At 40.0% G+C, this 12,033-nt stretch overlaps 1 protein-coding gene across 1 annotated transcript; it reads left to right on the forward strand.

Annotated features, from left to right (window-relative positions):
* The first annotated feature begins 10,900 nt into the window (after positions 1-10,900).
* LOC149214008 (disease resistance protein RUN1-like) lies at positions 10,901-11,819 on the forward strand. Its single transcript, XM_089389250.1, has 2 exons — positions 10,901-11,234; positions 11,335-11,819. Exons 1-2 carry the CDS (start codon positions 10,901-10,903, stop codon positions 11,817-11,819), a joined length of 819 nt encoding a protein of 272 aa, XP_089245376.1.
* Positions 11,820-12,033: the final 214 nt, after the last annotated feature.

A 12,033-nucleotide genomic window follows, 5' to 3' on the forward strand; every position in this document is an offset into this window, starting at 1 on the left:
GCATGCAGAATTTGGAGGACGTTCTTCACCTATTTTTAAGGTGCCCATTTTCCATGGAAGTCTAGAATTCAGTCCTTTTTACTTTAGGGATTGTGGCAATTTGGAATACTACATCACTGGAGACATGCCTTAAACATTGTTTTGAGACACAAAAAGATTTATGCACTTTACCTTTCTATACCTTATGGGGCATCTGGCGATGTAGGAATCATAATATTTTTGAACATTTAAGGGTGGATGTGAGGACTACAATGTTGGGGATCGTGGCTTACTACTCAGAATTTGGACCTAGGAAAAAATATCAGAATCTGAGAAAGACAAAAGCATTGGATTTGTGGCAAAGGTTCCCGGTTGGTTTTTTTGATGGTGCCTGCTTTAATAGTAAATGTGGTTGCGGTTCTCTCATAATTTCTAAGCCATGAACCTACTGCCATTTTTGGTGGGAAGGAGGAAGAGGCACCAACAACATGACATAAATCATAGCTTTATGGGGCATCCTCTTCTCTGCAAAATCGTTTAACATCAACAAATTATATGTATTTAGGAACTCAAAATGCATCGTCAACTAGGTAAAGGGGCTCTCTCAATTCCATCCTCCATTGTTAACAAATTGGATGAATCACATTCATCTAGTAGAACACACCTTTCAGTGACCATGTCTACAAGGAAAAGAATCACATTCACATTGTGGATATGGTATCAAAAAAAGAGTTAAAAGAACTCCCGGAGTCATATATTATGTTGGTTACAAACATGACTCCAGAAATAACAGACAGTATTTTCACTTCTTAGCCCCTGCCTTTTTTTCTTTTAAAGAATCTTCAGGTACCTACATTTTTTTGTTCCACTCAACAGTGTTTACCTATTGATAAAACTATTTCGGCACAAGGAACACGTTTTTTGAAAGTTTTGTTAGTTTTTCTATGGACTATTATGACATAGAATGAAGATAATTATGTATTTTCTTTCGGCACAAGGAACACGTTTTTTTAAAGTTTAGTTACTTTTTCTATGGACTATTATGACATAGAATGAAGATAATTATGTATTTTCTTGGAGCAGTGCAACAGATCTCAATACTGAATAGAAAAAAAACAAGTGTAACATGTACTCTCTTTTCTCTTTTTTCCTATATAAAAAATAGCGTTTATTTTCTCTTGAAAAAAAAAAAATGCACCCAATACAATCATTCACAATGAGAAAATGCCCTGGTGTACAGAACTTCCACCGCCTAGATCCATAGGGATTGTCCAATCCTCCTTGCTATTGCGACGGCTTGGAGTGTTGGGACCGGTGTGATGACCAGAGCTTTAAGTTCAAGATTAACATATGCCACTTGATTCAGCTTGGGTGTATTTTCTAAGTGCTTGGTCATGTCCACCGCGCAATCGAAATGCTTGGAAAAAAAACCCTTACATTTTGTTAGGTTGAAGTATTGTTAGCCATGCCTAACACAGTAGGCATATGGATTTGACAGATGATAATGCCCATGACCATATGAATTGTGATTGCTTATATCTCCAATTGGATAAGCCAGTGAATAAAATAGATTAATCCATTGAAAATGAGTGACATAGGCATCATTAACCAGAGAGGCCCACCGTGATCACTGTGTTAACTTGCTCCAAGATAGTGGATGGATGGTAAATGGAAGATTCCATTCGTGTCATATCAACAGAGAGCACAAAAATAAAGAAAATGCGCAGAAATTCATGATGCCTATGCAGAATTAATGAATAAATCAAGGTGAAACAATTGAAAGACTGAAAAAGAAAAGTAGGGGAAGAAAGTAAGGAGAAATTCAATCGAAGGAGAAATGGGAAGGAAAAGATATGCGCTGGCAAGAAATTCGTAGTCTTCTACCATGAGAAAATGCCGTATACATGTGAAGAGAGACCAGGGAAATCTTAAATATATAGCGATAAGTGAAAGAAGAGATAAGGGAAGTTAGCAAGAAAATTGAAAGACGAGATAAGGGAAGGTAGCAGGAAAAGTGAAAGACGAGATAAGAGGCAGGTGTTCAATAATTCTTGGCTCTGTGATGTGAATACAAATAGAAGGGGATATGGACAAAAATAAAATGGTGCCGGTCGGTGGTCATTGACAAGACATTCGTAAGTGTTCAAAAGCAGAACAATGAGAATATTTTGCAATTTCATGAAAATCAAATTCGGTAATAGAGTAATTAAACTATATATTTTTGGATCATACCTCAGATTTAAGGGTGCAGTCAAACTCTCAACAACAGTTTTGAATGACATAGTGGTCCGATAAAAAGATATTAAAAAACATATTTGAATAAAATTTGTTATTTTTTTTTAAAGATTTGAGTTATCTTATTGGTAAGTTGTGATATCCTAGCCCAGGGATCAAATTCTTATTTTTACCACAACTAATGCCAACTCTAGTTGATAGGTAAACTTTTTAATGAATGTTGTAGTTCATAATGTGCGTTATACACTTAAATCCAGAGTACATTCAAATCATCGGGTAATTTTATTAATGGCCAATCCGTTAACCTGTTAAAGATGACACCCAACCCATATCCAATGTTAATAAATATGAGAGATGAGGTGTATACAGCTTTCTTTGGTAAGCAAGCAGTTTGGTACTCGTTAGATCAACCAATCGCTCAGATACCTTCCACTTCTCACTGTGAATCTGCCCCTTTTGGTATTTCATCTTCTCATCTCAGTGCCCGGTGCAATTGATCAGTCACCAATATAATTAATGGTGAATAATCAGACATTCGTTTCCTCATCCTCTGCAACTCCCAACAACAATTATATTTACGATGTTTTCCTCAATCATAGAGGGCCGGATGTTAAGAAAACTTTTGCCAGTCATCTCTATCGTGTTATAGACATATTTGGGCACTGCAACCCCAATCACATATGTCGATAAACCAAGGGCTCTTAAACCCCTAAAAGTGTTGTTTCACACCCTAAAGGATCATGGTCAACTGATTACATCATTTCCCAAAAATTCCACCTGAAAAACCAATCAGAACTGGCCAAAACTGGACCATACAGACTGCTCCATGGTAAGGGTGCGATGCATACTGGTTGTTACACTGGCCAGGTGCGATGCATACTAAAAGAACCTTCTGTAGGGTGTGATGGGCAAGAGTAGACAAATGGCAGAGACAATTTGCTAAGTGGAAACCCAGATAATCTTCTAGAAACTTCTCAGATGACACTTGCCTCTCTGAATTCGCCCAGGGATGAGTAAGAGACCATGAAATCTCCAAGTGGAACCAAGAACTATCATTGAAATGACACTAATCAAAAACCCAAAAGCTGACTCACCCCTTTGCAAATATCTATAAATGGATCCCTCATCCCAGAGATCCAAAAGGCTAGAATTTTGTAATTTGTAAGGAAGCGTTGTTGGTTTCTCTTTGAGACATTGTATTGTTGGGTGATCTTGCTTTTCATGCATTGAAGAGGGATTTCATGCTGGGAGGATGATGCTGGATCAGACAACTGGGTTCTAATCCTCTCTTATACTTCTACTATCAATAAAGTTATTTGAGTTTTCTTCCATATATTTGTGTACTTGTAAATCTTGTATTTGTAAATGCAATTGTATGGTTAATGTACTTCTGATTCTGCATTGTTTATGGTATTATAGATCTCTATGCGTTGATGGTGTTTTGCTGCTTTGCCTCTACAGGTGTTCTTTAAAGTGGGACAAGTGAGAAAGGAGTAGCAAGCTCTATCAAAGGAGAGAGGAAATAAGCAAGGAGCCAAGCGAAAGATTAAGGTTGGTGCTCTCTGCTTCTCTCTCATCTATCATACATAAAAGAAAACACAAGTTACTTTGAATTGTTTGTTTCTAAGATAGCTACCCATATTAGTGGGCTTCGCAAATCAAATAGGCATTAGTTTTCCTGAAAACAAAATGGCGACTCCACTGGGGAGCGAATAGTTTGTTTGTTTGTTACTGTTGTTTGCTTTATAAACTACAGACGGAGCCTGAAGTTAAGCCAGCTAGCCTTCGAACTGCACTTGCTATGCAAGTGCAAAGTAGATCAACACTACTTCAGTCAATCTCCGGGTTGGTTTATGAACTGAACATCTAACTTGCAAACATCCTAAGTGCCCTAGTGGTAGCTCAATAACCTCATAAGATCATACCCCTATACTTTGTTGTTACTGTCCATCATAAGCTCAGCCTAAATCACTGAACTTAGCTGCAAATTGTGAGTGAAAACCAAGCTCAGTTTCATTCCCTGGTCCATCGCACTATCTCTAACTGGCAGTCTGGATGCATCGCACCTCCCGTGTGTTGCAAGTGAGATGCATCCCTGTTTCCCTTAAGGACAGGTGCGATGATTGAATGAGACTGTTTCCCTCTCTGGAATTTGGCTTTTTCTTCATTATTTTTAACACTATTCAGTAGTTTTCCTACATATGATCAGTATATCATTTTTGAAGCCTTCTTCCTTTACAGTATTCAACCTCCATTGATTAGGAATTGTGAATGTTTTTTATGTATTTTTCATCATTTACAGTCCTCCTTTGCAAATAGTAGCTTAATCGAACTGTCAACTTTTGATTCAAAAGTGTCATAACTGTCATTCTGAGTCAAAAAGAAGAGTGTCGTAAAGTCTTCCTCTTCTAGATAGTCGATTGTACTTTTGCCATTGTATTTGATTTGAATTATCAATATTTGAAGTGTCAAAAGCAGTTTTCCATTCGAAATTGAAAGTGTCGTCTTAGTCTTCCTTTCGTTTTGAAAAGAAATTGCTAAAGTGTCGCTTTGAAGAAAAGTAGTTCAGATCTATACTTAGTTTTCTTTTTGGCATTCTCACATTAAGGAAACGGAAAAACAAATACATGCATGTGCATTTGCATTTAGACTGCATGCGGAAAATGATTTAGGAAAAGTGCATTTAGTGTGTGCTCTCTGCTCTCTGTTGAAAGAATCGTACTCTTCTTTCCTTAGTAGCTAGGATTTTCATTGCTAAAAGAAAACAAATGACTGTTTATCATTTTAGATTGCATATTTAGGAATTTTACATCTACATCACGCGGTGAACCTTGAAAGGAAAACTTCTTAAAAAAGATCAACTATAAAATAAACCTCAATGAACATAAAAACACTTTGGAACCTAACACACAACATCTAGAAGTCTAGGCTAGAGACATATTTCGGCGTCGTAAAACCTGGTAACTATCATTTTCATCGAAGGTTGGGTGATTCCTCCTCTTTGATATGACAAGTGCTAGTACGGACTTGTGCTCCCCATACCGTCGAGTATATATTGGGAGACCACAATAGGCTGATATCATTTATCCTTAGGAAGCCATGTCTGCCACCCTATCGATCGCAATGCACTGAACACAGCATTTAGGAAGATTGACTGCCATACGTAAAGTCCTTGGTAGTTTATCTTTAATTTACCACCAAGGTGTATATTGCAGTTTTGCGATTGGTTTGGTAATCCCTCTGTTTAGATTTCTAGAGTAGTCACTTCCGTTCCTTTTCGACTCCTTAAAAGAAAAGGTCCATTTGAGCACTTGTCACTTCAGACTCATTAAAAATCGAAGGCGACTAGAGTCACCTTTAGCTTTTTCTCGTCTCTTAAAAATTGAGAAAGGAAAGTTGTGTCAAAGCATCATAAAATTTATTTAATTCAGAATAACATCCATGTTCCCTCGTTGATCTTAGGTTGAGATAATGGAGTCCACCAATCAAAGATTTCCCCTTACGGGGAATCCTAGTCCTTTCTCTTCTTGGGGAGATATTGGTGCTCCATACATGGCTACATTGTCCCTTCCAGGAATCACAATTGGCCTGCCGGTATGGCTATTCTCAACCTCTGTCATTCAAAACACCGTAATTCCTCAGCAATCGAATCAACAACCAGATGATACTGGAGTTGCTCCCTCACCTTCTACTTCGTTTGTTTCTCCCTCTCCTTCTTCCTCTTCGCTTGGTGAAACTAGTGATACTAAAAACCAAGTAACTAAGAAGAAGAAGAAAGGGAAGGAGAAGAAGAAGAAGAAGCCAGTCAAGCAAGGGGGCAACCATGCATCGTCCGGCGAAAATCCACACACCGCACCTTCCAAACCCAAATCTCCATGCATAATTTGCAAAGGAAACCACTTTCATCGAGATTGTCCTTGCATTCCGCGGATCTTGAGAGACTGGTCTCCCCGCTTGCACCATCTGGTGTCATCAACCTCTGTCGATCATGTTGAGAACTCACCATCGACTAGTGGAAGTGAAGTCAATGGACAAAAAGGAAGATCTAGATTTCCTTGTAGGTTGTGTGAAGGCGATCATGCCCTCCACCGTTGTCCTTTTCTGGACGAAGCTAAGAGTGTCTTGGATAATCGTCTTACTTCACCGCAACGACTTCCGCCTGGATACAAGAAACTCTTGCCAAGTCCATCGCTAGTTGAAAATCCGACTGACATACCTCAATTGTCAGTCGAAATGCCTATCATTGAAGATAAACCCTCTGAGTCCATACCGGACCAAAGTCAACAGGTTGGGATGGCAGCCGACCTAGTCTTGCCTTCAGAAGGTCCACCTTCAGATAATATAGTTCCCAAAGATAATGAGAACGACACCATTCAAATTCCTTTTGTTAATACAGAGTCTGATGAACATGGGGGAAATCTACCCGTTCCTTTACCACAGGAGGGAAGTTCCCCATTTCGAGAGATTCATTCGACCGTTTATTCGGTCCCTCCTCCAAGCAATCTAGTCGTTTCCTTTGATTGGAATCTACTAGCGGGACCCCACCTTCCATCTAATGTACCATTCAGAATCATAGTCTAAGTTTATAGAATGATCATGTATGGCACTATCATAGATGAAGGGGCTTCCGTGAGTATCATTTCCTCAACTGCTTGGAAAGCGTTTGGTTTGCCATCGCTTATGCCTGAGAATCGAAATTTGTCAGGCTTCAACAAAGGAACCAGTCGACCGTTAGGGATCCTTTGAAATTTGCCTATAAATTTGAGAAGGAAAACCGTTCACTTGAACGTGATGGTAGTCCAAGGGCCACTAGATTACAATCTACTCCTTGGGCGTGACTACGTTTACAGCATGGGAGCTATTGTTTCCTCACTCTTTTAGGTGATGTGTTTCCCATATGAAGGCAGAATGGTACAGCTTGTTGACCAACTTTCATTTCCCGGTTCAAACATGGCTATGAGTCAAACACCATCCCTAAATGGTCTCTTTGCATAAGGAATGTCTCTTCAACCTCCAGTTCATCCACCTAATTACCGTGAGTGATTCGGTGAATGTGATGAAGCTTAGGGGGCATGCACCCTAGTCTGCTTCGGCAGGCAAACCCAGATGAAAAAACAGATTTCCTTGTAGGTTATATGACCAATCTGAAACGCCATTTCCGTGTAGGATATGGGATCAGTCTGGAACAGGATCTCCTCACACGTTATGTGATTGGAAGCTCACACCATTCACCTTTGTCTATTTTGATGGACAGAGCCAAGGAAGTGTTTTGTCTGCTCCGCAGACGAAATGATCCTGCTTAAATGCAGGAACTTCCATAAGGGAACTAGAAATTCTAGTTTTCTCAACACCTGGGGGCATGCAAACCTTTTTTATGCAAGTGAAAAGCGACCAGCGTAACTCTAACCTCGTAGTATTTTAGCCTAACTTTTAGTTCAACTGCTTAGGTTAGGTGATTGGTCTAATCCACCATTCACCTTTGTCGGCAGCCCCGACAAAGCAAAGGAAACATTTTTTCTAAACTATCCTACCTAACCTCAGTAGTTCATTAACTCTTAGTGTAGTTAGTTCTGTAGTTGGTCGTTTCTAGCCTGCATACGAAAGGAAATGAGCAAAGTTTCGCATGGGGCAAGCTCACTAAAAAATGAACCTACTGATAAGAGACATCTTTAAAAGACAACTGGCATGAGCAATGTTACTGCAGGGTTCAAGCTCGTTAAAAAATAAACCCGCCACTGAGCATAGTTTCCAAAGATTCAAGCTCATTAAAAAATGAATCCACCCTCGGTAAATAACCTTTGTGATCGCATTGCTATCAGCCTTTTGAGCCTTGGTCATGTTCTTACCATCACCTCCACTCTTTTAGCCGATCATATGCCTCCACTTGATTGTTTACCCTTTTGAGGAACAGTTGCGACAAGTGATTCTATTAGCCACCCTCATTACACTGCCATGTTTGAGAAGTTCCAAACTTACCTGGAACCAGTTGCTACCCAAAAACATCACTCGTTCCTAAAAAACGAGTCTCTTTTAAGCTCTTTTTAGACTCGTAAAATATGAAAAGATTGTCGAGCTACTGGCCTTTCCAGCTCGTTAAAGTAAAGGGAAGCGCCATCCCTCCTCTACATTTTAATATTTTTGGACCTGAGGGATCATTACACAAAAAGATCGAGCGCTTGTCTTTTTCGGCTCGCTAAAGCTATCGAAAAGTCATCCCTTTCGTATTATTTTATACTTTTTCAGACTTAAGGGATTATGCCACGAAAAAGGACTACTGGAGTTTCCTTTCTGTCTCTTTTCAAACTCTCTAAACATGAAAAGGATCGAGTTATCTTTGTCGTTAAACTCGTTAAAACAATAGCGACAAACTTGTCCTTCCAGACAAGAGCGATTTAGACTGTCGCTAAGCTCGCTAAAACATAGCGACAGATTTTCCCGAAGCGAAAATTATAAAACAAGCATATGTTATCCTCCTCAAGCTTGACAAAAATAAAGAGGTACTGGTCAGCAATGACTGGGGAAAAAGGAAGAAAACTTGAAGAACTTCATTGATAGCAGGTCGCTCTTGAACATGACACTTTCACTCCATCACCATGATTGAGTCGGGTTGGGTTATTCTGTTCACCATCACCACTGGTCCTCCGTACCATCCATGGAGTTAATGCTACCAATCCATCTCAGTATCACTGATATGTTCAAAAGAAATCACTCAGAGAATTCACCCACCCAGCTAACGCCTCATCCACTGCAATGCCTTCACTCTCCATTTTTCATGACCGCCATTCCTGAACCTTGTATCATTAGATCATTTTTCACCTCCAGAAAATCCTTTGCTTTGTTTCGTGTCGTAGATGTGGGATTCATTAAAGCCCTCCTACGATGGGTCACTTCTTGTCGACATCAGCTTATTATCCAAGAAGTTGACTTAGGAACAACCTTTTCAGTGCTTTGAAGCGTGCATGACTCAATGGCAAGTTTCTCACTTCCGGCAAGAGGTTTACATCAATGGCCTTCGACCGAAAGATTTTGCGTGGTGTTCGACATCAGATCCTATATTCACACCACATGAATTGTACTGTAGTACCTTGTGGGTCATTATCATTATCGGTGATTCCTCTCGCACCTGTTAACATCTTACATCATTCGCTGGTAATCAGGCGATGTCTTTCCATGTTCAACTTTAAGACATCTTTTCACATGGATCGACTTGTACATCGAGCGAATATTGAACGATTTTGAAAACCTCGGATCTAGTTTCATCCATCCGAGCTGTGATATATTCAGGAAAATAAAGACGTCAAATGTACACCATAGCTACACAGATGATCATCCAAGCTAAGGGATGATGACTCTACAAGAATCACCAGTCTGCAACACAGACGGTTGTCTGTCCTATGTACATGAAAATGAATTTATAAAGCTGAGCATGGGAATGTCCGCCTCAGCTAGATCATGAAAATAATATGAAGATAATTTATTGTATTGTATTTTATACAGGTCACTTTCCAGTTCGAAAAACCTCGGATCCTCATGATAAAGCATTTCACCCGACACCAAAAGATTTACAACCTCATGCTTTAGGGAGAAGCTATTATAGACATATTTGGGCACTGCAACCCCAATCACATATGTCGATAAACCAAGGGCTCTTAAACCCCTAAAAGTGTTGTTTCACACCCTAAAGGATCATGGTCAATTGATTACATCATTTCCCAGAAGTTCCACCTGAAAAACCACTTAGAACTGGCCAAAACTGGACCATACAGATTGCTCCACGCTAGGGGTGTGATGCATGCTGGTTGTTACACTACCTAGGTGCGATGCATACTGAAAGAGCCTTCTGTAGGGTGCGATGGGCGAGAGTAGACAAATGGCAGAGACAGTTTGCTAAGTGGAAACCCAGAGAATCTTCTAGAAACTTCTCATATGACACTTGCCTCTCTGAATTCGCCCAGGGATGAGTAAGAGATCATGAAATCTCCAAGTGGAATCAAGAACTATCAGTGAAATGACACTAATCAAAAACCCAGAAGCTGACTCACCCCTCTGCAAATATCTATAAATGGATCCCTCATCCCAGAGATCCAAAAGGCTGGAATTTTGCAATTTGTAAGGAAGTGTTGTTGGTTTCTCTTTGAGACATTGTATCGCTGGGTGATCTTGCTTTTCATGAGGTGAAGAGGGATTTCATGCTGGGAGGATGATGTTGTATCAGACAGTTGGGTTGTAATCCTCTCTTCTACTTCTACTATCAATAAAGTTATTTGAGTTTTCCTCCATATACTTGTGTACTTGTAAATCTTGTATTTGTAAATGCAATTGCATGGTTAATGTACTTCTGATTCTGCATTGTTTATGGTATTATAGATCTCTATGCTTTGATGGTGTTTTGCTTCTTTGCCTCTACAGGTATTCTTTAAAGCGGGACAAGTGAGAAAGGAGTGGCAAGCTCTATCAAAGGAGAGAGGAAACAAGCAAGGAGCCAAGCGAAAGATTAAGGTTGGTGCTCTCTACTTCTCTCTCATCTATGATACATAAAGGAAAACACAAGTTACTTTGAAATGTTTGTTTCTAAGATAGCTACCCGTCTTAGTGGGACTAGTAGATCAAATAAACACTAGTTTTCCCGGAAACATACTGACGGCTCCTTTCCTCTGGATTCAGAGTCTTTCTAGACCAGGAAGAAATGCAGGAAGGGGAAAATATAACTTGTCAAATTGAAGGAGCTATTGCAACGGCCTTTGTTCATGTGGCTATTTTCTCTCCGCGATATGCCAAATCAAAGTGGTGTCTCGACGAGCTCCTGTTGATGTTGAAGTCGGGGGTGACCATTATTCCAGTCTTTTACCATGTTAAGCCCTCTGAGCTTCAGAGGACCCAGCAGGAAGGCAATTGCGAAAAGTATGCTGAAGCCCTTCGCCAGCTAGAAAAGAAGAAGAGATGTGAACCTAAAACTGTTGAAAAGTGGAGACAGGCGCTTTCTAGCGTTGTAGATATAAGCGGTCTGAAACTGCAGGAGTGTAATGGGTATGATTTCTAACTCCTTTTCTCCTATTGACCTTTTTGTTCTTTAAACTTGTTTCTTGCCATCTTTAGTTATATTTCTGTAAATAATCACAGACGAGGGGGAGCTCGTGGATAGGGTTTTGCAATTGGTGCAGAAAAGGGCCAGAAAACCCCATTTGGAGGTGGCCACATATCAAACTGCGTTAGAAGAAAAACTACAAGAGTTTGAATGGACGGTGCTATCACAACATCACAGCGACGAAGCCAAGATTGCAGGGATAGCAGGCATTGGTGGAGTTGGAAAGACGACTCTTGCGAAACTGCTCTTTAATCGTAAGAGATCAAAGTATGATCGATCTTGCTTTTTGTTTGACGTGAGAGAAGCTGCATGTAGGGGTTCTTTAACATCCTTGCAAAGTAAACTTTATGAGGACTTGACTGGACGGGCTCGGATAGTGAATAGCATTGATGAAGGCATGGCCATGTTAAAAAGTCATGTCCCATCCTCTCAAGTTCTCGTAATTCTAGATGATGTGGATTCCGTTGAGCAGCTGCGGGCGTTATTTTCGCCACTGAAGGATACCCTTATTTTTTACTAAACAATTTAGGTACCCGGAATTAACTTACAAACATCAGGCCGCATGTCTTTGGAAAATCATCTGGACATCGGCCATCATTTTCTTCATCTGCGCGGCTTGCAGCGACTAATTGTTGAAGGTGAATGGTCTGAAAGCATATTCAACCACTTGAGACTTTCAAATCTTCTATGGCTCCGTTGCGATTTCTCTTCCATCAATCCGATCTCGGAACATG

This window comes from Pinus tabuliformis, chromosome 1_1, assembly GCF_031772625.1.
Source record: "Pinus tabuliformis cultivar Carrire ecotype Pingquan chromosome 1_1, CPIR1, whole genome shotgun sequence".
Taxonomy (NCBI): Eukaryota; Viridiplantae; Streptophyta; class Pinopsida; order Pinales; family Pinaceae; genus Pinus; species Pinus tabuliformis.

Excerpts from the sequence above, each read along its gene's own strand:
- LOC149214008 (XM_089389250.1), top strand. The coding sequence starts at position 10,901 with ATGCAGGAAGGGGAAAATATAACTTGTCAAATTGAAGGAGCTATTGCA. Across the intron at positions 11,235-11,334 it reads CGGTCTGAAACTGCAGGAGT|ACGAGGGGGAGCTCGTGGAT; the intron begins GTAATGGGTATG and ends AAATAATCACAG.